This window comes from Neomonachus schauinslandi, chromosome X (genome assembly GCF_002201575.2).
Source record: "Neomonachus schauinslandi chromosome X, ASM220157v2, whole genome shotgun sequence".
In the NCBI taxonomy this organism is placed as follows: domain Eukaryota; kingdom Metazoa; phylum Chordata; class Mammalia; order Carnivora; family Phocidae; genus Neomonachus; species Neomonachus schauinslandi.
The window spans coordinates 2,682,242-2,707,261 of NC_058419.1; the positions used below are offsets into that span (position 1 = coordinate 2,682,242).

At 36.8% G+C, this 25,020-nt stretch overlaps 1 protein-coding gene across 1 annotated transcript in view; it reads left to right on the forward strand.

Annotated features, from left to right (window-relative positions):
* The window catches only part of GABRA3 (gamma-aminobutyric acid type A receptor subunit alpha3), a 349,455-nt gene that overhangs the window by 280,285 nt on the left and 44,150 nt on the right, over positions 1 to 25,020 (forward strand). The window contains exon 7 of the mRNA XM_021683536.1: positions 12,927 to 13,070. Within this exon, the coding sequence (XP_021539211.1) occupies positions 12,927 to 13,070 (144 nt within the window). The remainder of the gene's footprint in view (positions 1 to 12,926; positions 13,071 to 25,020) is intronic.

Below are 25,020 nucleotides of genomic sequence, written 5' to 3' on the forward strand. Positions count from 1 at the left end.
CCAAGACAGCATGGTACTGCCACAAAAACAGACATATAGACCAGTGGAACAGAATGGAGAACCCAGATATGGACCCTCAACTCTATGGCCAAATAATCTTTGACAAAGCAGGAAAAAACATGCAATGGGAAAAAGACATTCTCTTCAATAAATGATGCTGGGAAAATTGGACAGCCACATGCAGAAGAATGAAACTCGACCATTCTCTAATACCATACACAAAGATAAACTCAAAATGGGTGAAAGACCTCAGTATGAGACAGGAATCCATCAAAATCCTAGAGGAGAACATAGGCAGTAACCTCTTTGACATCGGCCACAGCAACTTCTTTCAAGATACATCTCCAAAAGCTAGTGAAACAAAAGCAAAAATGAACTTTTGGGACTTCATTAAGATAAAAAGCTTCTGCACAGCAAAGGAAACAGTCAACAAAACAAAGAGGCAACCCACAGAATGGGAGAGGATATTTGCAAATGGCACTACAGATAAAGGGCTGGTATCCAAATCTATAAAGAACTTCTCAAACTCAACACCCAAAAAACAAATAATCAAGTCAAAAAGTGGGCAGAAGATATGAAAAGACATTTCTCTGAAGAAGACATGCAAATGGCCTACAGACACAGGAAAAAATGTTCATCATCATTAGCCATCAGGGAAATCCAAATCAAAACCACACTGAGATACCACCTTACACCAGTTAGAATGGCAAAAATGGACAGGGAAAGAAACAACAAATGTTGGAGAGGTTGTGGAGAAAGGGGAACCCTCTTACGCTGTCGGTGGGAATGCAAGTTGGTACAGCCACTTTGGAAAACAGTGTGGAGTTTCCTCAAAAATTTAAAAATAGAGCTATCCTATGACCCAGCAATTGCACTACTGGATATTTACCCCAAAGACACAGATGTAGTGAAAAGAAGGGCCATATGCACCCCAATGTTCACAGCAGCAATGTCCGCAATAGCCAAAATGTGGAAAGAGCCGAGATGCCCTTCAACAGATGAATGGATAAAGAAGATGTGGTCCTATATACAATGGAATATTACTCAGCCATCAGAAAAGATGAATACCAACTTTTACATCAACATGGATGGGACTGTAGGAGATTATGTATGCTAAGTGAAATAAATCAAGCAGAGAAAGTCAATTATCATATGGTTTCACTTATTTGTGGAACATAAGGAATAACATGGAGGACATTTGGAGAAGGAAGGGAAAAATGAAGGGGGGAATTGGAGGGAGAGATGAACCATGAGAGACTATGGACCTGAGAAACAAACAGGGTTTTAGAGGGGAGGGGGGAGGGGAGATTGATTAGCCCGGTGATGGGTATTAAGGAGGGCACGTACTACATGGAGCACTGGGTGTTATTCGAAAACAATGGATCGTGGATCACCACATCAAAAACCAATGATGTATGGTGACTAGCATAACATAATAAAATTAAAAACTACAAAAAAAAATATGGGAAGAACAGAAGAAGGAAGGTCAGTTAAAAGTGTATTGCAATAGTTCAGATGAGAAATGATAATGGCTCAGATTACAGTGGTAGGAGCAAAAATAGTGAGAAAGACTATCTGTGGGTGAACAGTGCTCCCCTCATGAACAATTAGAAAACCTAGAACTGTAGAAGCAATGAAGATTGAAAGACAAAAATTCTGGAGAAAGGGTAGAACTTCTCATAGATGAATTTGTGACCTGCATCTTCTTCATTCGTTGTGGTATTTGAGAATTCTGGCCATTGATTGCAGCTTAAAATTCAAGTTTTGCCCTAAGCATAGGGTTGCTGCTAGATGATAGGGGGGAAAAAGCAATAGTTTTCATGGTCACACAGAGCTAAAGTGATAAAAGTAGAGTTCTAGAAGGTCTCAAACTCTTGGCTAATATCCTTCTCAATACAATTGCTAAATTTTGAATATGCACAAATCTTAAGGCTAAAAAAGAATATAAAAACCTCTGAAAAGTAAAACTGGCTTTCCTACAGTCTACCAATGGTATAAAAAAGAAGGTATGCCACACACTCAGTTTAAATCTCTAGAGAAGCTATGTCCTAGTTACAAGGGAGCAGCAGAGACATACCAAGTTTAACCAAAACTAGAATTCAATGCAGTCCCTTATGGGATTAAAGTAATAATTCTCCCACACTCTGTTTAGCAAAGGAAAGAATGAGGCCTTTCTGGTGGAAGTCAACATCATCTAAAAAGTTCTACAGATTATTATACAAAGTCTGCAATTCAATAAAAAAATCATTAAGCATAACAACACACAGGACCATATGACCTAAAACCAAGATTTTAAAACAAAAAGAAATGGAATACAGAAATAGATTAACAGGTGACTCAGATATCAGAGTTTGTAGATAAGGGCTTTTAAAAACTATGGTTAATATGTTCAAGAAAAAAAAGAAAAGATGAATAAAAGAGATAAAAGAGATAAAAAAGAATTTCAACAGAAAATTGGAATCTATAAAGAAGAACAAATTAGAAATTACTTATGGAAAAATACACATCCAAAATTCAGAATTCAATGGATAGATTTTTTTTCCATTTTTTAATTCAAATTCAATTAATTAACATATAATGTATTATTGGTTTCACAGGTAGAGGTCAGTAATTCACCAGTCTTATAAAATGCCCAGTGCTCATTACATCACATGCCCTCCTTAATATCTATCAACCCATCCCTCCCACCTCCCTCCCCTCCAGCAACCATGTTTGTTTCCTATAATTTAGTCTCATGGTTTGTCTCCCTCTCTGGCTTCATCTTGTTTTATTTTTTCCTCTCTTCTCCTGTGATCCTCTGTTTTGTTTCTTAAATTTCACATATGAATGTGATCATATGATAATTGTCTTTCTCTGATTGACTTATTTCACTTAGCATAATAACCTCTAGTTCCATCCACGTCATTGCAAATGGCAAGATTTCATTCTTTTGATGGCTGAGTAATATTCCATTGTATATATCTATACCACTTCTTTTTTTTTAAATTTTATTATGTTATGTTAATCACCATACATTACATCATTTGTTTTTGATGTAGTGTTCCATGATTCATTGTTTGTGTATAACACCCAGCGCTCTATTCAATACGTGCCCTCTTTAATACCCATCACCAGGCTAACCCATCCCCCCAACCCCTCCCCTCTAGAACCCTCAGTTTGTTTCTCAGGGTCCATAGTCTCTCATGGTTCGTCTCCCCCTCTGATTTCCCCCCCTTCATTTTTCCTTTCCTACTATTTTCTTCTTTTTTTTAACATATAATATATTATTTGTTTCAGAGGTACAGGACTGTGATTCAACAGTCGTACACAATTCACAGTGCTCACCATAGCACATACCCTCCCCAGTGTCTATCACCCAGCCCCCCTATCCCTCCCACCCCCCAGCACTCCAGCAACCCTCAGTTTGTTTCCTGAGATTAAGAATTCCCCATATCAGTGAGATCATATGATACATGTCTTTCTCTGATTGACTTATTTCACTCAGCATAATACCCTCTAGTTCCATCCACATTGTTGCAAATGGCAAGATTTCATTTTTTTTGATGGCTGCATAATATTCCATTGTATATATATACCACATCTTCTTTATCCATTCATCTGTTGATGGACATCTTGGCCCTTTCTATAGTTTGGCTATTATGGACATGCTGATATAAACATCAGGGTGCACATACCCCTTTGGATCACTACATTTGTATCTTTGGGTATACCACTTCTTCTTTATCCATTCATCTGTTGACAGACACCTGAGCTCTTTCCAAATTTTGGCTATTGTGGACATTGCTGCTATAAACATTGGGGGGCATGTGTCCCTTCAAATCACCATGTTTGTATCCTTTGGATAAATACCTAGTAGTGCAATTGCTAGGTCACAGGGTAGCTCTATTTTTAACTTCTTGAGCAACCTCCATACTGTTTTCCAGAGTGGCCGCACCAGTTTGCATTCCTACCAACAGTGTAAGAAGGTTTCCCTTTCTCTGCATCCTTGCCAACAACTGTTGTTTCTTGAGTTGTTAATTTTAGCCATTCTGACTGGTGTGAGGTGGTATTTCATTGTGGTTTTGATTTGTATTTCCCAGATGGCAAGTGATGTGGAGCATTTTTTTCATGTGTGTTTTGGCCATTTGTATGTCTTCTTTGGAGAAATATCTGTTCATGTCTTCTGCCCATTTCTTGATTGGATTATTCTTTAGGTTTTGAGTTTGATAAATTCTTTATAGATTTTGGATACTAGCCCTTTATCTGATATGTCATTTGCAAATATCTTCCTCCATTCTGTCAGTTGTATTTTGGTTTTGTTGACTGTTTCCTTTGTTGTGCAAAAGCTTTTTATCTTCATGAAGTCCCAATAGTTCATTTTTGCCTTTGTTTCCCTTGTCTTTGGAGACTTGTCTAGCAGGAAGTTGCTGTGGCTGAGATCATAGAGGTTGCTGCCTGTGTAGGATTTTAATGGATTCCTGCCTCACATTTAGATCTTTCATCCATTTTGAGTCTATTTTTGTGTATGGTGTAAGGAAATGGTCCAGTTTCATTCTTCTGCATGTGACTGTCCAATTTTCCCAACACCGTTTATTAAAGAGACTGTCTTTTTTCCATTGGATATTCTTCCCTGCTTTGTCGAAGATTAGTTGACCATACAGTTAAGTATCCATTTCCGGGTTCTCTCTTCTGTTCCATTGATCTGTGTGTCTTTTTTTGTGCCAGTAACATACTGTCTTGATGATTACAGCTTTGTAATAGAGCGTCAAGTCTGGAATTCTGATGCCACCAGCTTTGGTTTTCTTTTTCAACATTCCTTTGGCTATTCAGGGTCTTTTCTGATTACATACAAATTTTAGGATTATTTGTTCCAGCTCTGTGGAAAATGATGATGGTATTTTGATAGGGATTGCACTGAATGTGTAGATAGCTCTAGGTGTCATAGAAATTTTAACAATATTTGTTCTTCCAACCCTTGAGCATGGAACTTTTTTCCATTTCTTTGTGTCTTCCTCAATTTCTTTCATATGTGTTCTATAGTTTTCTGAGTACAGATCCTTTGCCTCTTTGGTTAGGTTTATTCCTAGGTATCTTATGGGTTTTGATTTAATTGTAAATGGGATTGATTCCTTAATTTCTCTTTCATCAGTCACATTATTAGTGTATAGAAACGCAATTGATTTCTGTACATTGATTTTGTATCTTGCCATGTTGCTGAATTCTTGTATGAGTTCTACGAATTTTGGGGTAGAGTATGTTGGGTGTTCCACATAAAGTATCATGTCCTCTGTGAAAAGTGACAGTTTGATGTCTTCTTTGCCAATTTGAATGCCTTTTATTTCTTTCTGTTTTCTGATTGCTGAGGCTAGGACGTCTAGTACTATGTTGAACAGCAGTGGTGATAGTGGACATCCCTGCTGTATTCCTGACCTTAAGGGAAAAGCTCTCAGTTTCTCCCCATTGAGAATAATATTTGTTGTGGGCTTTTCCAATATGGTTTTTATGATATAGAGGTATATTCCCTCTATCCCTTCACTGTGAAGAGTTTTAATCAAGGAAGGATGCTGTACTCTGTCAAATGCTTTTTCTGCATCTACTGAGAGGATCATATGGTTCTTGTCCTTTCTTTTATTTATGTAGTGTATCACATTGATTTGTGGATGTTGGACCATGCTTACATCCCAGGAATAAATCCCACTTGGTCATGGTGAATAATCATTTTAATGTACTGTTGGACCCTATTGGCTAGTATTTTGGTAAGAATTTTGGCATCCACGTTCATCAGGGATATTGGTCTGTAATTTTCCTTTTGGGTGGGGTCTTTGCCTGGTTTTGGGATCAAGGTAATGCTGGCCTCATAGAAAGAGTTTGGAAGTTTTCCTTCCATTTCCATTTTTTGAAACAGCTTCAGAAGAATAGATATTAATTCTTCTTTAAATGTTTGGTAGAATTCCCCTGGGAAGCCATCAGGTCCTGGACTCTTGTTTGTTGGGAGATATTTGATTACTGCTTCAATTTCTTTTCTGTTTATGGGTCTGTTCAGGTTGTCTATTTCTTCCTGTTTCAGTTTTGCTAGTTTATACATCTCTAGGAATGCGTCCATTTCTTCCAATTGCCTAATTTGTTGGCATATAGTTGCTCATAATATGTTCTTTAATTGTTTGTATTTCTTTGGTGTTGGTTGTGATCTCTCCTCTTACATTCATGATTTTATATTTTTGGGTCCTTTCTCTTTTTCTTTTTGGTACCTGTGGCTAGGGGTTTATCAATCTTACTAATTCTTTCTAAGAACAAGCTCCTAGTTTCATTGATCTGTTCTGTTCTTTTGGTTTCAATTTCATTGATTTCTGCTCTAATTTTTATTATTTCTCTTCTCCTGCTGGATTTAGACTTTATTTGTTGTTCTTTCTTCAGCTCCTTTAGGTTTAAAGTTAGGTTGTGTATTTGAGACTCTTCTTGTTTCTTGAGAAAGACTTGTATTGCTATATACTTCCCTCTTAGGACTGCCTTTGCTGCATCCCAAAGGTTTTGAACAATTGTGTTTTCATTTTCTTTTGTTTGCATGATTTTTTTTTAATTCTTTCTTTAATTTCCTGGTTGACCCATTCATTCTTTAGTAGGATGCTCTTTAGCCTCCATGTATTTGAGTTCTTTCCAAATTTCCTCTTGTCATTAAGTTCCTGTTTCAAAGCATTCTGGTCTAAATATATGCAGGGAATGATCCCAATTCTTTGGTACTGATAGAGACCTGATTTGTGACCCACTATGTGATCTAATCTGGAGAATGTTCCATGTGCATTTGAGAAGAATGTTCATTCTTTTGCTTTAGGATGGAGTGTTTTGAATATATCTGTGAAGTCCATCTGGTTCAGTGTGTCATTCAAAAACCTTGTTTCCTTGTTGATCTTCTGCTTAGATGATCTGTGCAGTGAGTGGGGTGTTAAAGTACCCTACTATTATTGTATTAGGATCAATGTGTTTCTTTAATTTTGTTATTAATTGGCTTATATAATTTGCTGCTCCCATGTTAGGGGCATAAATATTTACAATTGTTAGATCTTCTTGTTGTATAGACCCTTTAATTATGATATAGTGTCCTTCCTCTTCTCTTATTACAGTCTTTGGTTTAAAATCTAATTTGTCTGCTATAAGGATTGCCACCCCAGCTTTCTTTTGGTGTCCATTAGCATGGTAAATGGTTTTCTACCCCCTCACTTTCAATCTGGGGGTGTGTTTGGGTCTAAAATGAGTCTCTTGCAGACAGTATATTGATGGGTCTTGCTTTTTTATCCAATCTGATACCCTGTGTCTTGATTGGGGCATTTAGCCCATTTACACTCAGAGTAACTATTGAAATATATGAATTTAGTGCCATTGTATTATCTGTAAAGTCACTGCTTCTGTATATTGTCTCTTCCTTTCTGATCTATGTTACTTTTGGGCTCTCTCTTTGCTTAAAATATCCCTTTTAATATTTCTTGTAGGGCTGGTTTGGTGTTCACAAATTCTTTTAGTTTCTGTTTGTCCTGGAAGCTTTTTATCACTCCTCTATTTTGAATGACATCCTAGCTGGATAAAGTATTCTTGGCTGAATATTTTTCTCATTTAGCTCCATGAATATATCATGCCAGTTCTTTCTGGCCTGCCAGGTCTCTGTGGATCAGTCTGCTGCCAATCTAATGTTTCTACCCTTGTAGGTTACAGACCTCTTGTCCCAAGCTGCTTTCAGGATTTTCTCTTTATCTCTGAGATTTGCAAGTTTCACTATTATTTGTTGGGGTGTTAATCTATTTTTATTGATTTTTGAGGGGTGTTCTCTCTGCCTGCTGGACTTGGATGCCTGTTCTCTTCCCTAGATTAGGGAAGTTCTCCACTATAATTTGCTCCAATATATCTTGTGCACACCCCCCTTTCCTCTTCTTCTGGAATACCAAGTGTTCTAATATTGTTTCACTTTATGGTGTCACTTATCTCTCGAATTCTCTCCTCATGATCCAGTAGTTGTTTATCTCTCTTTTTCTCAGCTTCTTATTCTCCATCATTTGTCTTCTCTATCACCAATTCTCTCTTCTGCCTCATTTATCCTAGGAGTTAGAGACTCCATTTTTAATTGCATCTCATTAATAGCCTGTTTGATTTCAGCTTGGTTAGATTTTAGTTCTTTTATTTCTCCAGAAAGGGATTCTCTAGTGTCTTCTATGCCTTTTTCAGGTCTATCTAGTACCTTTATAATCATTATTCTGAACTCTGTTTCCAACATCTTACTTATGTCCATACTGATTAGGTCCCTGGCAGTCAGTACTGCCTCTTGTTCTCTTTTTTGTGGTGAGTTTTTCCTTCTTGTCATTCTGTCTAGAGAAGAATAGATGAACGAGAGAATAAAATACTAAAATAGCAACAATGACCCCAGAGAAATATACACTAAACAAATCAGAAGATATGGGAAACAAAAAAAAAAAATTTCTTTTTAAAGGAAAAAAAAAAAAGCAGACAGGTGAACAGAATAGAGCAATACACTGGATCCTGTGTGTATTTTGGTCTGTTTGTTAGAAAACTAGATCCTCCCCCCACCCAAAAAAAAGAAAACTAGATCCCAAAATTGTAAAGGAAGAAAAACTTATATATGTATAAAAATAAAATTAAATACAATGAAAGGATAGAATATAACTGTAAAGATGAATTTTAAAAAAGACTTTAACAAAACAACAACAACAACAAAAAAAAAAAAAAAACAAGGAAAAAGAGAATATGATCAGACAGGTGAATAGAACAGAGCCATACACTAGATTTTGGCTGTATTTTGGTCTGTTAGAAGAAACTGCATCCAAAAATTGTAAAGAAAGAATATATCTATCTATCATCTATCTATCTATTTATTTATCTATCTATCTCTATCTATCTATCTATCTATCTATCTATCTATCTATCTATATAAAAAATACAATGAAGGAATAGAATATAACTGTAAAAATGAAAATTAAAAAAGATTAAAGAAAGAGTTGATAAAATGAGAAATTGGTTGCAAAAGAAAAGAGAAAATAATTAAGAAAAAATTAAAGATGGGGGCGCCTGGGTGGCTCAGTCGTTAAGTGTCTGCCTTCGGCTCAGGTCATGATCCCGGGGTCCTGGGATCAAGTCCCACATCAGGCTCCCTGCTCTGCGGGAGGCCTGCTTCTCCCTCTCCCACTCCCCCTGCTTGTGTTCCCTCTCTCGCTGTGTCTCTCTCTGTCAAATAAAAAAATAAAATCTTTAAAAAAAAAAAAAAGAAAAAATTAAAGATGAAAGGCTAAAGAATCATGGGGAAAAAGCCATGAGTTCTATGTGCTGTGTTCCCCTAGCTCTGGAGTTTTGCAGTTCTCATTGATTGGTAAACTTGGGTCTTGGCTGGATGTTCTTGCTGATCTTCTGTGGGAGGGGCCTGTTGCTTTGATTCTCAAGTGTATTTGCCCTGGGTGGAATTGCACCACCCTTGCCAGGGGGCCAGGCTAAGTATTCTCCTCTGGTTTGCTCTATGTGGCTTTTGTTCCCTGAAGGCTTTCCTTGCTGCTTTAGAAGATGAGAATGAAAATGGCGACCTCTCAATCTCCAGCCCTGGAGCTGGCTTCCCAACTCCAATGCCTGGGAACTCTGGTGCATTCAGCCACCCCCAGTCTTCCTGTGACCCCGAGGATCCTGAGACAACACTGTCCCACCTAGGGTTCCACCCCTGCTTAGTCACCTGAGTGATGTCCCTCACTGGAGCAGACTTCTAAAAGTTCTGATTTTGTGCTCCACTGCCGGTAGCTGGCTGATGGAGGCTCCCTCCCCCAGTGGTTTATCTTCCCATATATCACCTTGAATTCACTTCTCTGCACCTCCTACCTTGCAGAAAGTGGTTGCTTTTCTATTTGTAGAGTTGCAGCTATTCTTTTCTCAGATCTCTGGTTGAGTTCACAGGTGTTCAGAATGATTTGATAGCTATCTAGCTGAATTCCTGGGACCAGATGAAACTAAGGTCTCCTACTCCTCTGCCATCTTCGACTCCCTCCAATGGATAGATTTAACAAGTAGAATATGGGATTAGAGAACTTAAAATATAGGGAAACAGAAAATAACAAAACTGAAGCACAGAGAGACAAAAATACAGAAAAGACTAAGAAACATGTGGGACACTGCTGAGTGAAATAAATCAATCAGAGAAAGACAATTATCATAGGGTTTCACTCATATGTGGAACATAAGAAATAGTGCAGAGGACCACAGGGGAAGGGAGGGGAAACTGAAGAGGAAGAAATCAGAGAGGGAGACAAACCATGAGAGACTCTAGACTCTGGGAAACAAACTGAGGGTTACAGAAGAGAGGGGGGATGGAGGGATGGGGTAATCAGGTGATGGGCATTAAGGAGGGCACATGTGGTGCTGAGCACTGGGTGTTATATGCAACTGATGAATTATTGAACACTACATCTTAAACTACTGATGTACTATATGTTGGCTAATTGAATCTAAATTAAAAAAAAATAAAGATCTACAATTCTGGTTGGGAGGCCTAAATATCCCATAGGAAGCAGAGGATCCTTTATTTCCAAGGTTGAATCACAAAAAGCATAGCCATCTATAGGAGAAGATCTCTAGACCAGAAGTTGCAAATTGGTGGTTTGCAAATGTGATTTGTTTGATCCATACAGTGTTTATAACTTTTAAAATTATTTGCAAAGATTTGAAATTTGGGAGGTGTCACATAAAACTCCAGATTTATTATTTTATGAAATCAGAAGATATGAGAACATTGGTCTCAAATTCTCACATGGCCACAATCAGCTGAGTAGTGGTTGTCCTTGTAAATGCTTGACCATTCCTCCAAATTTCCATTACTTTCTACCCTCTCCCTGAAAGAGGGTCCAATGTCAGTTGCCATTAATCAACTCACTTGCACCTTTGTTTTACATATAGAATTAAGAGCTCCTAGTGGAATTAAGAGGAAAGTGACAGAGTTACTTGTTATCAAAACTTAACAAAAATAAAAAAGACTGAAAGGACTGGTTTCAAAACCAGGGGAGTTTACATTTCCTTATAGAAATTAAGACTATTTCTACATCTTTATTATGCATACAAAGTACACCTTTGTTGAAGAAATAAAACTTCAGGTATTAACATTATGCAATTTGTTATAAAGAACTATAATTGATATATAAAAAAGATGTACAATGAAAGTCTTAATTAGCTTTAAAACACAGACTGAAAGTTCAACAGGTTTTGTGTTTAAATGAATACACTAAGTGTTGCTGCTGGGAAATGAAATTATATATTAAGCAACAAACCTTTCCAGGTACCAAAATATTTTATAGATGCCAAATTTATAAAAATTGTCCATTGCAGGATAAATTATATGCTGAACTACATGTATTTTTTAAGATTTTATTTACTTATTTGACAGAAAGAGAGAGAGAGAGCACAAGCAGGGGGAGTGGGAAAGGGAGAAGCAGGCTCCTCGTGGAGCAGGGAGCCCGGTGCAGGGCTCAATCCCAGGACGCTGGGATCATGACCTGAGCCAAAGTCAAACACTTCACCAACTGAGCCACCCAGGTGCCCCAAACTAAAGTATTTTTATCTGTGGTGAATAAATGATTGAGGCCATATATAGGGCATATTATATGGAAAGCTGGATTTTTTGTGGCATCTTTTTATAGCTTATGAGAGCACAGATATAAAAAATACTGTAGTTATATATATTTTTTCATGATTTCAATGAGAATTTTGATGTAAATGAAGAAATTTTTGGCGGTTGTCTGTTACAAGGAAATCCAAAAATGGTTTATTTGGGTATATTGAGAAAAGTCCTAAGTAGTATAATATAAGCAGACCACAATTAGTACATGCAAGTATTAATGTCAGACTTAATGAAATGTATATCCAGTGTTGCAAAGTTTTGTAAAGACACAAAATTTATGTTTGTTCACTGGTAGATTCACTAGGAATTATTTGCTTTGTGGTAAAAGGCTTTAATAGAGCATATTATAGAGACAGCAGCTGCCACCACGAGCTGGAGACCTCCTACTGAGTTGAACAACAGCTCAAAAGTTGGGTGAAATGGGTGAACAGTATTCTGTTCAGTTTCTCTTTATGAACCTAGATGCCTGAGTTAGGGCAAGGTGCTCACCCCAACATAAAACCCACTGTACAAAGAGTAAATCCATGTCTGGAAAGAAAGCAACTCTCTTCCTTTAAGATATTGACAAACTAAATAACATCATTCCTTATTCTCTCACCATTTCTCTTACCCACACCCCTATTAAAACTAATCCATACTTAAATTCTGTACTCAACATGGGAATTCCAAATATAAAACCTGACGTTAATAACTTGGTGCAGAAGTAAATGAGGCAGGTTTCTGTTTTGCAAATCAAAGTGGAAATACTTTTTAAAAGGAAACTGTAATAATTAATTATTGCTATTTTTAATTTGAGGTTTTTATGTTTTTAACTTAGAATATCTCTACAATGATTTTTACCTTATCTCATATGCTCACCCCATAATAATTAAAATTATTTTATTTTTGAGGTTTTTTTTACAACTAGCCTGATTTACTTATTTAAGATACCACTCCTATAGGCATTTGAATTTGTGACATCTGCATTAGATAATATTTTCTCTATTCCTCCCTTTGTCTCTATTGTCTACCCTCCAAGAGAAGGAAAAGTCTAACAATTTATTGTCAGTCCAGAAGACTGTGAGTCATTGAAAGAAGAGACCACTTTGTGTTCACTCCTGTGTATCCAGCATAAACTACAGAAGTTATTCAGTGAGTGTTTACTAGATGGATGGATAAATATACTACAGTTGAAGACAGAACACATACCCAGAACTCTTTTGGGAGGGAAGCTGTATTTCAATCTCGTGCAAGTTCAGTATTAAGGATAATTATTTTCTTTTCTCTTCAACTTCTTCTTGGTCCTTTTCTGCCTTAGATGCCTATACAACAGCTGAAGTGGTTTATTCTTGGACTCTTGGGAAGAACAAATCTGTGGAAGTAGCACAGGATGGCTCCCGCCTGAATCAGTATGACCTGCTGGGCCATGTTGTTGGGACAGAGATAATCCGGTCTAGTACAGGTATTTATTTATTTTATTTAATAAGCATTTTGTAACCTGAACCATATACCCGTCTTATACCTGTGCTTATAAAAACATATAATCCTCAAAATAGTCTTGTGATGTAGGTACAATTATCATAAGGAAATTGAGACATAGAAATGTTCAGTTATTTGCCCCATGTTACATTATATAATATCAGAGCCCAGATCTGAACTCAAGACAGATTGGCTCCCAAGCCAATGCTTTTAACTATGATGCCCTGCTGTCTAAGTGGGTTAGAAGGTAAAGGACATTATGGCTGGACTGTGGTAGAAGAGAAGGCAGAGGGAAGCCATGATGGTGGGAGAACTGAACATTGATCCTAAAGGTTTCATGAAGACATTTGCTCAACTCTGCCAATGCTGAAGTGACAAATTAATAACCCAGGAGAGTCCAGGTACAGAGCCAGGAGGTCCAAGGATGAGCCATGGAATTATTTTTTTAAGTGAGTCGCCCATCTCAAAAACAAGTCTGTCTGGCAAACCTTGCCAGGTCCTCTCAATAGCTTAATCCTTGGATTGATAATTGGAACCTAGAGATTTGTTTTGTAGTCTTGGGTCCTATTTAGAGACTGACCAGTTACAGGGTCCTAAGGAAGGAGGCACCCTGACTCTGAACTAACCCTAGGGTATTTGGCAAAATGGAGTATATCTTGGGGGCCCACATAGCTTACTATATTTTTTGCTGTTAAGGGCAGGAACTTTCAACACTTGTCTTGGTGAAAGATCTGAATCCACAATTATATATGAATTAGGGTACTCTTGTTCTTTTATTTCATTATCTGGACACTGCTCCCACTTCTTGTGATGTTATAATATATCATCTTGTCTGTGCCCTGTTTTCCATCCATCCCAGGATCAGGGGAGGGTACCTAAATAAAGAAGCATTTAAAATAGATTTCAGGGGCAACCGGATTTTGAGATTTGGAATTTGGTATGGGGAAAGGCTATTAAAAGGAAAGGCAATACTGAAGTGTCAGTATGAAAACATGATCTATCAGAGAAGCTGCAACTGGTTCAGAGTAAGAAGTGAAAGGTAGAGAGAGTATGGGGCCACAGGGGTGTGGGCTGCTCTCCTCTGAGAGAATTTTGGGGTTTGGCCCATGGAGTTGGTAGTTGGTGGACCAGGCTGAGCAGCTGGGCAGGCACTAATGTACATAGCTGGCCCAAGTCCAAGAATTCTCCCCCTCCAGTGGTGTGAGCTAGCTGTTGGAGCCAAGTGCCCGGTTTTAGAGACAGTGTACAGGTGGGTGCTGGAGGTGGGTGTGCCCAGGCCACCTGGACCTCATTACTTTGCTCCAAGGAGCATTCCATGTCTTCATGGTGGGTTATTGTGCTCCTGGAGCTGAGATTCTGGCTATGCCTCCTATCATCTGGAAGCATTGAAAGTGTGGTCTGGGGCCAGTTGCCCAACCTCCCCAACTTGGTTTACTCACAGTGAATCTATATCATGGTATAAGTATTGACCACTGGTTGCAGACCTACTGCTAGGTTTGCATGCCCTGATCCCTGGACTGGGCACAGGCCTTGTTAGGGCGCTTAAAACCCACTTCCTGGGGCCCCATGAAAGGGTAGGGCCAAGGGTACCTCAGCTGGACTTGGTGTGTGTATATGGGGGGTAGTCTTCCCCACCTGGACAGTGGTTCTGCTCTCCCCGAACAGGGGGAGGGAGCAGGGCCTTCAGCACCCACATGTGCATACTGCATTCTTTCTGTCCTATGGTACCCCTTAACATTTTTGAGCAAAAGCCTCTGTTCTGCTACTGGGTGCATCTGCATTGTGCTGCCTTTGCAGCTGGGGCCAGGACCTCCTTTCTGCGATCACATACCTGAAATGCATGCCTGTTCTTCCTCCCATGTGAGCTGTGGGCAAAGAGAACCCAGGATCCTAGAGAAGGTCGTGTGTGTGCCTGCAGGTGGCAAGGCTCTGCTCAGAGCAGCACAGAAGGTCCCTAGAGGCCCAAGGTACACCCCCCCCCATCCAGGATGTCTACCCTGGGGGTGGGAGAGAATTCCCGCTGCATCCATTGGCTCTCCTCACTTCCCAGTCCTTCCTTAGCACTGCTCACCTGGCATCAATTTTTGAGATCCATCATTAGATATCCAAGCAGCCCCAGCTCCCGTTTCCTTTGGTTAAGCCACTGTTTGTTTAGTCTTTATCACACAGGCAATGCACATCCATTATAGGAAAAATAGAATACACAGAAGACCAAAATATGGAAATTAAAATATTCTTTAATCCCACCATTAACTGATTATTGTACATTTTGGTGTATCATCTTTAAGAAGGTTCCTTTGCATTTTTTTACATAGATACTATTGATACTGTTTTTAATTTAATTTTATAAGCATATTTTCTTATTACCAAACATATAAAATCCAAATAAAATGTACACACAAGTTAGTAATATTTTTATTGAGATATACTTGATATTATATTACTTTCAGGTATACAACATAATGATTCAATATTTTTATATATAACAAAATGATTATCTCAGTAACTCTGGTTAGCATCTGTCAACATATATAGTTATAATTTTTTTTCTTGAGAACTTTTAAGATCTACTCTCAGCAACTTTCAAATATACAATACAGTATTATTAACTATAGTCACCATGCTGTGCAGTGCATACCCATGACTTATTTATTTTATAATGGAAGTTTGTATCTTTTGACCACCTTCACCCATTTCACCCACTGCCCCTCCCATCCTCCTGGCAACCACCAATCTGTTCTGTGTATCTATGAACTTGGTTTGTTTGCTTGTTTGTTTTTTGTTCTTTTTTAAAAATTCCATATATAAGTGAGATCATACAATATTGGTGTTCCTCTGACTTACTTCATTTAGCATAATGCCCTCAAGGTCCATCCATGTTGTTGCAAATGGCAAGATTTCCTTCTTTTGATGGCTGAATAATATTCTACTGTCACTGCCTCTATGTGTATGTATATGCATATATATACACACACACACACACACATTCACAGCACATTTTCTTTATCCATTCATCCATCAATGGACACTTAGGTTGTTTCTACATCATCTTGACTATTGTAAAAATGCCGCAATTAACGTGGAAGTGCATATATCTTTGAGTTAGTGTTTTCATTTTCTTTGGATAAATACCCAGAAGAGGCATTGTTGGATCATATGGTATTTCTATTTTTAATTTTTTGAGGAACCTCCATACTATTTTCCATAGTGGTTGCACCAATTTGTATCCCACCAACCAAAGTGCACAAAGGTTCTCTTTGCTCCATATCCTTGCCAATACTTGTTGCTTCATGTTAGTTAGTTATAAATAGTAATATTTAGGGCGCCTGGGTGGCTCAGTTGGTTAAGCGACTGCCTTCGGCTCAGGTCATGATCCTGGAGTCCCGGGATCGAGTCCCGCATCGGGCTCCCTGCTCGGCGGGGAGCCTGCTTCTCCCTCTGACCCTCCCCTCTCTCATGTGCTCTCTGTCTCTCTCATTCTCTCTGTCTCAAATAAATAAATAAAATCTTTAAATTAATAAATAAATAAATAAATAGTAATATTTAAACAATTATAATAGACATAATTATAATAAACATTAACTATTACTTGTTTTATGTACTTTAAATTTAAAAAGAAAATTAAGCACTCCTTCAAGGCCACAGAATTCTTGACAAAGATATGATAAGTTATGTTATCACTGGGAAGTGTAGCATTTCATTGTGAAGCTCAATAAAATATCTTCATTTTAATGACCTCATATATGTAGATCATAGTCCATTTAACCAGTTATTTAGTATTATTTTCTGTGTTTTTATGTTATAAACAACACTGTGAAGGCCTTTTTCTATATCACATTTTGTCCCTGTGTAATCATCTTCCTAGGATAGACAGAATGCTGAGAATGCTATTTCAGAAAGTAGACATATTTTTAAAAATTTTATTACATATTGACAAATTGCCATTTTACAAGGTTAAACAATTCATGGTGCCATTATCAATGTATTAGCATGCCAGTTTCCCTTCACTATTGACAATGCAGATGTTATGGGTTGAATTATGTCCCCTCAAAAGATATGTTGAAATCCTGACTCACAGTACATCAGTAAGTGACCTTATTTGAAAATAGGGTCATTGTAGATATAATTAGATTATATCTCAAATTAGTTTTGAAAACAAGATACAATGTACATCAGCAAAGAGGTTATTTAATGTATTAAATTCATTCACACAATTCAGTACTATGCAGCTGTAAGAAGGAATGAGGAAGTTCTTGATGTATCATTCAAAGGGAATATCTGCAGGATATATTGTTGAGTGAAAAAAAGCAAAGCACAGAACACTGAACACTTAGGGATATATACTGGTATAGAGATAATATTTCTAGAAGGATACACAAGAGGCTGCTAATTGTTTTTGTTGCCTTTTTTTTTTAAAGAGTAGTGTAGAAATTACAACTTTAAAAAAAAGTTTTTATTTATTTTGAGAGAGAGAGAACATGATCAGGGGGAGGGGCCAAGGGAAAGAATCTCAAGCAGGTTCTGCGCTGAGCACAAGGCCCACACAGGGCTCTATTCCATGACCCTGAGATCATGACCTGAGCTGAAACCAAGAGTCAGATGCTTAACTGACTGAGCCACTGAGGCACCCCAAGAGGCTGTTAATTGGAAGAGGAGAAATGAGATGGGTGGTTTGGGGGTATCTATGGGAGGGAGACTTTTTGCTGTACACCCTTTGATACCCTTTGATTTAGGAACCATATTAATATTATTACCTCACATATATGTGTATTGTTTTCATGTGATTATAAATTATGGACATTCTTTTCTGAATTCTAAATATGCTCCTCCATGGGGTCCAGCATATTAATGGAATGCTGGACCAGAGAAAGACCCACAATCCATGGATGCTCTGTTTTATATGAGTGGCTTTCTCTCTGAACGCTCTCTCTCAGTCCTTAGTAAGAAGTACAGGTATACCTTGGAGATGCTGACAGTTCAGTTTCAGACCACCAAAATAAAGGAAATATTGCAATAAAATGAGTCAAGTGCATTTTTGGTTTCCCAGTGCATATAAAAGTTATGTTTATACTATACTGTAGTTTATTAAGTGTATGAGAACATTATGTTGAAAAATTATATACCTTAATTTAAAAATATCTTATTCCCCAAAAGTCCTAACCATCACCTAAGCTTTCAGCAAGTCATAATCAGTGATCACAGATTACCATAATAAATACAATAATAACGAAAAAGTTTGAAATATTGCAAGATTTACTAAAATGTAACACAGAGACATGAAATGAGCAAATGCTTTTGGAAAACTGGCACTATAGACTTGTTTGACATAGGATTGCCACAAACCCTCAATTTGTAAAAGACCCAGTACTGAGGTATTTACCCAAAGAAACCAAAGAAAACAACATTAATTAGAAAAGACATATGCACCTCTATGTTCATTGCAGCATTATTTACAATAGTCAAGATACGGAAGCAAACTAAGTGTTCACAGATAGACAAATGGATAAAGAAGATGTGCCATACACACACACACATGCACACACACATACATGGGATATTACTTAGCCATAAAAAGAAAAAAAAAACAATGAAATCTTGCCATTTGAGGCAACATGGATGGAGCTAGAGGGTATTGTGCTAAGTGAAATAAGTCAGAGAAAGACAAATACCACATGATTTCACTTATATGTGGAATCTAAAAACAAAAGAAATGAACAAATAAAAAATAGAAAAAGACTCATAAATACAGAGAACTGGTGGTTTTGGGGAGGGGTTGGGTAAAATAGATGAAGGGGATTAGGAGGTACAAAATTCCAGTTATAAAATAAATACATCATGAGGATGAAAGGTAAGGCATAGGGAATATTGTTCATAATATTGTAATAACTTTGTAAAATGACAGATGATAACTACGCTTATTGTGGTGAGCACTGTGTAGTACTCTGTGGTATACTTGAAAGTAATATAACATTATATGTTAACTATACGTCAATAAAATAAATAAATAATCAAGTAAATAAAATGAGGTATGCCTGTAATTCTAAGCAGAGGGCTCTACCTCTTTGCTCCAGATTCAAATATGTGTTAAATAAATGAATAAAAGTCCTCAAAATCTGTGTTTAGCTATTCACACCATTCCCTATTTCAGGACCAATTCCATTTTCTCTTATTTGGCTAATTATTGCATTAATTTTCTAAATGGAGGATTTGGGTATATGATCTCATTTTTCCATTCCTAGAAATTTGACCATTTGTTAGAATAACATTTTTATTACTATCATTGTATATATTATCTTTCTAGACATGTAGCCTAGATAAATAAGCAGAAAATAAAGAGTGACACACAAGACAAGTCAGAGCGATGGAGATGAAAAGAGTAAAGAAGGCAAGATAAAAGTTCAAGGAACAGAGAAAGAGAATTGAAAAACAAATAAACAAACATGAATTTAAGAAAATATATCCACTCGCTTAGTATAATGAGTTAATTTGCCAAGCTATTTAAAAAATCTTCTTGTGTCTTTCACAACCTTTGATACTAGCTAAATTGTGAATGTATTTTTCATTGTATTCTCAAATATTTCACATTTAACACAAATGGAACTTAATAGGCTGGAGTGCAAAGGCAGGGGAAAATTCTCCAAACCTCTTAAAGGGTTGTCTTTCATAATAAGACACAAAGAGAGGCTGCAAGGAGAGGGGGAATATAATGATCCACTTTATAAAAATATATTCAGTTATGTAAAGCATTTGCTGAACTGTTCTGTATTTCTAATCCATAGAAATATGCGAATACATATGCATTATATGTCTTATATTGTACCCTTGAATATTTCACACACAACACAGATGGTACTTAATAAGCTTAATAATAAGCTGAGACACAGGGTGGAAATATAATGGGGAAATTGGAAAAAAAATCTTCCAATCTGATCAAAGCTTTGGCTCTTACTTTGGCAGAGAAGGGGATGTAAAGAGATACAAAACATCAGAGTTATATTTAAGAGAACCTAGTCAGTTAATTAACACAATGAATTCATTTGCTAAGCTTTCTAAACATTTACTTGTGATTTTCACCCACAGAAAGTATCTAGGCTATGAATACCTGTGAATGTGAAAAGGTGACTTTCCATTATCTCTTTGACTATTTCACATTAGACCCAGATCGTCTGCAATACAAGGGCAGAAAGGGGAAATCTTCACAACCAAACAAAAGGCTTCAGTTCTCACTAAGGAGAATTCTTTTTGCCTCTTTGCTTCCCCTGGCATCCCAACTTTATTGAGATATAATTGAAAAAATTGTATACATTTAAGGTGTACAATGTGATAATATATGTATATGTTGTGAAATTATTACTATAATCTATCATATTATTATGGTGATGAGATCACTTAATTTATTCTCTTAGCAAATTTCAAGTATACAATATAGTATTATTAACTATAGTCATCATGCTGTACATTAGATCCCAAGAATTTATTCATCTTATAGCTGGAAGTTTGTACCCTTTGATCCACATCTCCCCATTTTCCCTACCCCTCAGCCCCTGGAAACCACCATTCTCCTTTGTTTCTATAAGTACAACTTTTTTACATTCTACATGTAAATGATACCACAGAGTTTTTGTCTTTGGCTTATTTCACTTAGCGTAATGTCTTCTAGGTTCATCCATGTTGTCAGAAATGACAGGATTTTTTCATTTTTTACAGCTAAGATAATACTCCATTGTGTGTGGGTGTAACTATATATCACATTTAATTTATTCATTCATTCATTGATGGACAATTAGGTTGTTTCCATGTATTGACTATTGTGAATAATGCTGCAATGAATATAGGGGTGCAGATATCTCTTTTAGGTACTGATTTTGTTTCTTTTGGACATATACCCAGAAGTGGGATTGCTGGATCATATGGTATTTCTATTTTTAATTTTTTGAGAAACCTTCATACTAGTTTCCATAGTAGCTGTGCCAATTTATATCCCACCAATAGTGCACAAAGGTTCCCTTTACTCCACATCCTTTCCAACACTTGTTATCTCTTGTCTTTTTTATGGTAACCATTCTATTAGGTGTGAGGTGATATCTCATTGTGGCTTTGATTTGCATTTCCCTGATGATTAGTAATATTGAGCATATTTTCATGTACCTGTTGGCCATTTGTATGTCTTCAGAAAAATTCCATTCAGGTCCTTGGCCCATTTTTAATTGGATTGTTTTTGGGTTTTTTTTGCTATTGAGTTGTAGGAGTTCTTTATATATTTTGGAGTATAATCTGTATCAGACATATGGTTTGCAAACATTTTTTACCATTCTGCAGGTTGTCTTTTCTTTTTATTAATTGTCTCCTTTGCTATCAACATGCTTTTTAGTTTGATGCAGTCCCATTTGTTTTTTTTTTTTTTTTTAGCTTTTGTTGCCTGTGCTTTTGGTATCAGGTCTTACATTAAGTATTTAATTCATTTTGAGTTAATTTGCAAGATAGGGATCAAATTTCATTCTTTTGCATGTGGATATCCAGTTTTCCCACCACCATTTATTGAAAAAAAACTATTCTTTTCCCATTCTGTATTCTTAGCATCCTTGTCAAATATTAGTTGACTATATATACATGAGTTTATTTCTGAGTACTTTATTATGTTCCATTGATCTATGTGTCTGTTTTTATGCCAGTACCATAGTTTTGATTACTATAGCTTTGTGATTGGATCAGGAAGTGTGATGTCTCCATCTTTATGTTTCTTAAAATTGCTTTGGCTATTCAGAGTCTTTTGTAGTTCAATATGCATTCTAGGTTGTTTTCCCTATTTCTGTGAAAAATGCTATTGGAATTTTGATGGTTATTGCATTGACTGTATATCACTTTGGGTAATATGGGCATTTTTGCAATATCAGTTCTTCTAATTTATGAACACAGGATATCTTTTATTTGTGTCTTCAATTTCTTTCATCAATGTCTTATGGTTTTCAGTATACAAATCTTTCATCTCCTTGGTTAAATTTATTCCTAAGTATTTTATTATTTTTGATACTATTATAAATGGAATTGTTTTCTTAATTTCTTTCTCAGGTACTTTGTTGTTAGTATATAGAAACACTACTGGGGCAGCCTGGGTGGCTTAGTCAGTTAAGTGTCTGCCTTTGGCTCAGGTCATGATCCTGGAGTCCTGGGATGGAGCCCCTCGTTGGGCTCCATGCTCAGCGGGGAGTCTGCTTCTCTCTTTCTCTCTGCCCTTCCCCCTGCTTGTGCTCTCTCTCTCTCACTTGCTCACTGTCTCTCAAATAAATAAATAAAATCCTAAAAAATAAAAAAAAAATAAAAAAAAGAAACACTACTAATTTTGTATGTTAATTTTGTATCCTGCAATTTTCCTGAATTTGTTGATTAGTTCTAACAGGGTTTTGTTTTGTTTTTTTGATGTAATCTTTAGGGTTTTATATATATAAAATTATGTCATCTGCAAATAGAGACAATTTTACTTCTTCCCTTCCAATTCTGATGCCTTTTATTTCTTTTTCTTACCTGATTGCTCCAGCAAGGACTTTCAGTATTATCTTGAAAAGGAGTGGTGAATGTGGACACTTATGTCTTCTTCCTGATCTTAGAGAAAAAGCTTTCAACCCACCATTGAGTACAATGTTAGTTGTGAGCTTGTCATATATGGACTTTTTTATGTTGAGGTATATTTCTTCTATTCCCAATTTGTTAAGAGTTTTTATCATGAATGAATGTTTAATTTTGTTAAATGCTTTTTCCTGCATCTATTGAAATGATCATTTGTTTTTTTTTTTTCTTTCATTCTATTAATGTGATATACCACATTTTTTGAATTGCGAATGTTAAACCATTCTTGCATCCCAGGGATAAATCCCACTTGATCATGGTGTTTGATTCTTTTAAAGTGCTGTTGAATTTGGCTTGTCAGTATTTGTTGAGAATTTCTGTGCCTGTATTCTTCAGGGATATTGGCCTGTACAGTTGACCTTTGAACAACAAGTTTGAACTACATGATTCTACTTATATGTGGATTCCAATATATTGGAAAAATGTTTGGAAATTTGTAACAATTTGAGGAAACTCACAGATAAACCACATAGCCTAGAAATATAAAAAAAAATTAGGATAAGTTTGATATGTCATGAATGCAAAAAATATATGTAGATATTAGTCTATCTTATTCACTACCATAAAGTATACACAAATCTATTATAAAAAGTTAAAATTTATCAAAAGTTATGCACATATACACAGATGGCCCATGGCACCATTCACAGCTGAGAAAAATGTAAACAAATGTCAAGATGCAGTGTTAAATCATAACTGCATAAAATGAACCACAGTATATATTGTACTACATTAAGAATTTTAGCCACCTCCTGTTGCTATTGCAGTGAGATCAAGTGTTGTGAGTATCCACTTAAAACACTATGTGATGCTAATCATCTCCCTGTGAGCAGTTCATCTCTCCAGTAAATTGTGTATCACAGTAAAAAGTGATCTCTCATGGTTCTTGCATATTTTTCATCATGTTAAGTGCAATATCAAGAAACTTGAATTCAACACCATGGAAACAATACAAAGTACCATAGTGATTCTGGGAGTGCTCCCAAGAAGCAGAGAAAAGTCATGATATTACAAGAAAAAGTTTAATTGCTTGATATGTACCATAGATTGAGGTCTACAGCTGAAGTTTCCCACCATTTGAAGGTAAATAAATCCAGCATAAGGACGATTATAAAAAAAGAAAAGGAAATTCACAAAGTTATCACTGCAACCACATCTGTAGGTATAAAAACCTTGTACTTTTTGTGAAATTACCTTTTTCTCATTGAAAATGCGGCTTTTATGTAGGTGCAGGATTGCTATAAGAAAGCCCGGTGATGGGGCACCTGGGTGGCTCAGTTGGTTAAGCGGCTGCCTTCAGCTCAGGTCATGATCCTGGAGTCCCGGGATCGAGCCCCGCGTCGGGCCCCCTGCTGAGCAGGGAGTCTGCTTCTCCCTCTGACCCTCCTCCCTCTCATGCTCTCTGTCTCTCATTCTCTCTCTCTCAAATAAATAAATAAAATCTTAAAAAGAAAGAAAGAAAGAAAGAAAGCCCAGGGATGGGTATTAAGGAGGGCACGTACTACATGGAGAACTGGGTGTTATACAAAAACAATGGATCGTGGATCACTACATCAAAAACTAATGATGTATGGTGACTAACATAATAAAATTAAAAAAAAGAAAGGCATATCTATAGATTCTAATATGATTCAAGAAAAAATGCAGTCATTACATAACAATTTAAAGTAAAAGGAAGGTCTAAAGTTGGGGAACTTAATGCCAGCAAAGAATGGTTTGATAATTTTAAAAAGAGTTTTGGCTTTAAAAATGTCAAAATAACAGGAAAAACAGCTTTTGCCAACCAAGAGGCAGCTGAGTTCCCAGACACCATTAAAAAATCACTAAGGAAAAAAGATATCTGTCTGAGCAGGTTTCTAATGCAGACGGAAGTGCCCTATGCTGGGAAAAAAATGCTACAAAAGACATTTATTAGTAAGGAAGAGAAGCGAATACCGGGACTTAAGGAAGGGAAGGACACACTCACTCTACTGTTTTGTGTAAATGTAGTCAGGTTAATGATCAGGACTGCTCTTATCTATAAAGCTACTAACCCTCCAACCTTGAAGGGAAAAGATAAACACCAGCTGCCAGTATTTTTGTTGTACAACAAGAAGGCCTGGACAATGCAAACACTTTTTCTGGATTGGTTCCATCAGTGCTTTGTCCCTGAAGTCAGGAAGTACCTTGTTAGTAAGGGACTGCCTTTTAAAGTTCTTTTGATATTGGGCAATGCACCTGGCCACCCAGAAACCCATAAGTTCAACACCAAAAATATTGAAGTGGTCTACTTGTCCCCAAACACAACACCTCTAATTCAGCCTCTGCAT